At 39.5% G+C, this 3,408-nt stretch overlaps 1 protein-coding gene across 1 annotated transcript in view; it reads left to right on the top strand.

Annotated features, from left to right (window-relative positions):
• Nucleotides 1–641: 641 nt before the first annotated feature.
• The window catches only part of LOC107583677 (gamma-aminobutyric acid receptor subunit rho-2-like), a 16,086-nt gene continuing 13,319 nt past the window's right edge, over nt 642–3,408 (top strand). The window contains exon 1 of the mRNA XM_016269960.1: nt 642–710. Coding sequence (XP_016125446.1) covers nt 708–710 — 3 coding nt within the window. The 5' untranslated portion in view covers nt 642–707. The remainder of the gene's footprint in view (nt 711–3,408) is intronic.

The raw sequence follows: 3,408 nt of genomic DNA on the forward strand, positions 1-3,408 counted from the left end.
CCGTATCATTTTGAGCATCAAAGTTTAATCCACCATTTCCAATAATCTCGTTGGATTACTAGGACTAGGAGTGGCCGATGGGACGCACTGGAAATCTCGTTTTGAATCTGTCTGGCTTTACTACATGATCCCCGTCCATATGTACAGGCCGCCCCCTGCCCATTTACCTAAATGTCTTACCTTCTGAGTGACAGATAGCCCTATTACACTAATCCTGGTAAAGAGGAAGGCTTTAGATTTGCTACAAAAGACCTTACAAGTGCAGCTCCATGTAGGATATCAAAGCTGCAGTTCCGGTTGAAGGGCCGTCCTTTGAGAGCTGGCGTTCCTTACAATCCGTCAGATGTCAGAGCAGCTGCTAAGCCTTTTGTGAACAGATCTGGTGGAAAGCAAACAGATCCAGATCTGGCCGTGAGGATGTATTTAATGATGCTCACAGAAGTCTTAGCGAACACCCTGCTAATTGCACTGGTATGAAGCTGTCAGAATCCAGTAAACAATGAGTATTATGAAAAATTAATGCATGGCATAGGCAAAAGAGGTCATATATCAATGGGATGGAGAAGATGGTGTAATTCAATTGTCAAACACAGTTGTATATGTTGTATAAATGGATTAAATGTTTGTTTGTTTGTTTTGCAGGTCCTGCTATTCCAGTGGGAGTTGATGTACAAGTGGAAAGCTTGGACAGTATTTCAGAAGTAGACATGGTAGGTAATCCTAAACAGTTGCTTTTCACATGTGTTGTTTTACATAACACCCTCAACTATTTGACTCTAAATTATAGAACATATGAGGACACATTAAACGGTTGAATTTTAACTTGACAAAAATGAAGCTTCATTTTATTTTAAATCTGAAAATGTTAGGATTTTTGGCATTGTGACATTATTTTCACTACAGTTTAATACATTTCGGAATCAAATTTTCGGATACATCCAGATATCTTTAGAAATGTTTTGATTAAATTTAAATATTAAAAAAAAAGATTTTTATGTTATTTAAATACAATAATAACAAAGCCAGTAAAACACTACCATGATGTAAAATATTTTGCAATTTAAATCAATTATCATTTATTTATTTATTCATTACTTTCATTCATTAATAATTAGAATTTTGGGATTTATAGTTATGAAAATCTACTATGCAAAAATAGAAAAAAGTCCTAAAAATAGGTTTCATTTTCTATGCAAAGGATAATTTATGTAAGAAAAATAATAAGAAAATAAGATTTATAATAAGAAAAATAAGAAAAAAATATTTATTATAATAAAATATTCTTATAGTATATATAATTTCTTTCTTTTGATTTTGATAAAAAATGACTTTGACATGTTCTACGCAAGTTTTGTAAGATTCACTCTCAATTTCATAATTCTATAGCTTTTAAATTTTGCCCATTTATTACTGGCTTTTTTGCAGTTACTGAGTCCCACAAGTGTATTCCTAAAAAAAGAGCTGCTGCATCTGATGGCAAAAACTTTGATCATGGATCTTCTTTTTACTTTTATTTTTAACAGAATATGACACCCATTCTGCCATTCCATTCTCATGTTTTGGGTTTCCCTCTTGGTAGAAGTCTTTGTGCGATGCAACAAAGAAACTGTGTGGTGCTTTTATTGACCATATATAATTGCTGTCCATTTGAAATGTTTATGGTTATATAAGCCAAAGAAAGAACAGAGAAGGGATGATCTGCTTGAGCGATGTAGAGAGGCATCATATGGAGGATTGAGAGTTACATCGACTTTCTATTTAAAACAAACTGCAAAGAAAAGACTTGTAAGGAATTGATGTAAGATGTGAAATTGGCCTTGTACTTGCTGCAGCAATAAAACAGTTGCCACTCCCAAAACTTTGGTGTGTGTACATTGCCAGTATTGCCACATAACCTTTGAAGAACATGTCTAGCTCATTTCACCCTGAAATCAAAAGAAAGATACTATATTTTGCTTAGGAAATAAAGTCTACGTAATGTTTTTATCATTGGGCATTATTTTCATGACAATTGATCATATCCCCTCCTCTCAATTCTCATTACTGTAATGCAAAGAAAATCCAATTCTAATCACTATAATGAAAAAAGCAATGTTGCATATTATTTATGTCATCATTTATGTTGTTGCAAACACAAAGAGTTCCTTCCTTGGATAACAAAAGCTTTCAAGCTTCAAAAGGATACCAAAGTCCCATAAAAGTGGTTCCTATGACTTGTGCGCTATGTTCTTCTGTCTTCAGAGGCCTTAAGATTTGGGATATTCCACACAAGTCATATGAGCATCTCGGTTATGTATGTAACCTTCATTCACTGATGGAGGGAACGGAGACATTATGTCGTGACGACATAGGGGGTTTACTTTTAGAGAAAACGCCAATGAATTTTGGATAGTGGATTTTGCATACCTGAGCCACTCCCTGTGCATACGGGTTTAAATAGGTGACAGGTGCATCCACTCATCAGGTTTTACACTGAGGAGCCGAGAACGTGTCCCTGGCAAACAGCGATGGTTCAAGGTTGTGGCATGGAGACATAACGTCTCCGTTCCCTCCATCAGAGAACGAGGATTACGTACGTAACAGAGACGTTTCCTATCTGTCGGTCACTACGAGTTATGTCGTGACGACATAGGGGGTCCATGAAAAGCACCACAACCTGAACCCCGTCACAACCCTATAGCGCTGCAAATGTTGTCAAAGAAATGCTACGCAAAGGTCGTAACCTTACCAACGCCCCATCGCAAATTCGCTGACCTTGGTGCCCGCAGGGACCAAAAGGTGAGTACATCGCTGCTGGAGATAGCCAAGCCGCTGTTCCTATGACAGAATATTTTTTCTTAAGAGAAGGGATTTCGACCTTCATGAAAGGTGCGTCATGCCTTTCCTGTTTGTTGTTTACAGCTTTGGCAGTAACGAAGGGGAAGCGAGCCTTCCGGAGAAGGGTGCTACGGAGACCACATCCTGCCCATAGGGAGGTATCATGTGGAGACACTAATATGGACTGACCCAGGCCTGGGGCAGTACTACATATGGAATGGGTCTCTGAGGCAGGTCCTACCTAGGAGTAGGGAGGAACGGCTGCCAGCAGAGACTGACAGAGGGGTCTGTCAAAGGGAAGACACGGGTTCACCAAGAGGGAAACCTTACCATGGAGAAATACACATATGGGATCGCCCACAGGGAATCAAGCAATATGGACACCTAGCCCAGTAAAGAGGCTGACCGGAAACCCAGGCAAGCTAACACTGATACTGGGCCTGGCGTCAGACTGCTGGAGGATACTCAACCAGGGTTTGTCATCTGGGGAACTTACTGGAGGAGGAAAAGCGCTCGCATCCCCTGGTGAGGGGGAATGGCGCAGCAAGCGTGACACTGGCTGGCTCTTCCCGCCACTTACCGGTTACTCAA

This window comes from Sinocyclocheilus grahami, unplaced genomic scaffold (genome assembly GCF_001515645.1).
Source record: "Sinocyclocheilus grahami isolate Dianchi unplaced genomic scaffold, SAMN03320097.WGS_v1.1 scaffold54.1, whole genome shotgun sequence".
Classification (NCBI taxonomy): Eukaryota; Metazoa; Chordata; class Actinopteri; order Cypriniformes; family Cyprinidae; genus Sinocyclocheilus; species Sinocyclocheilus grahami.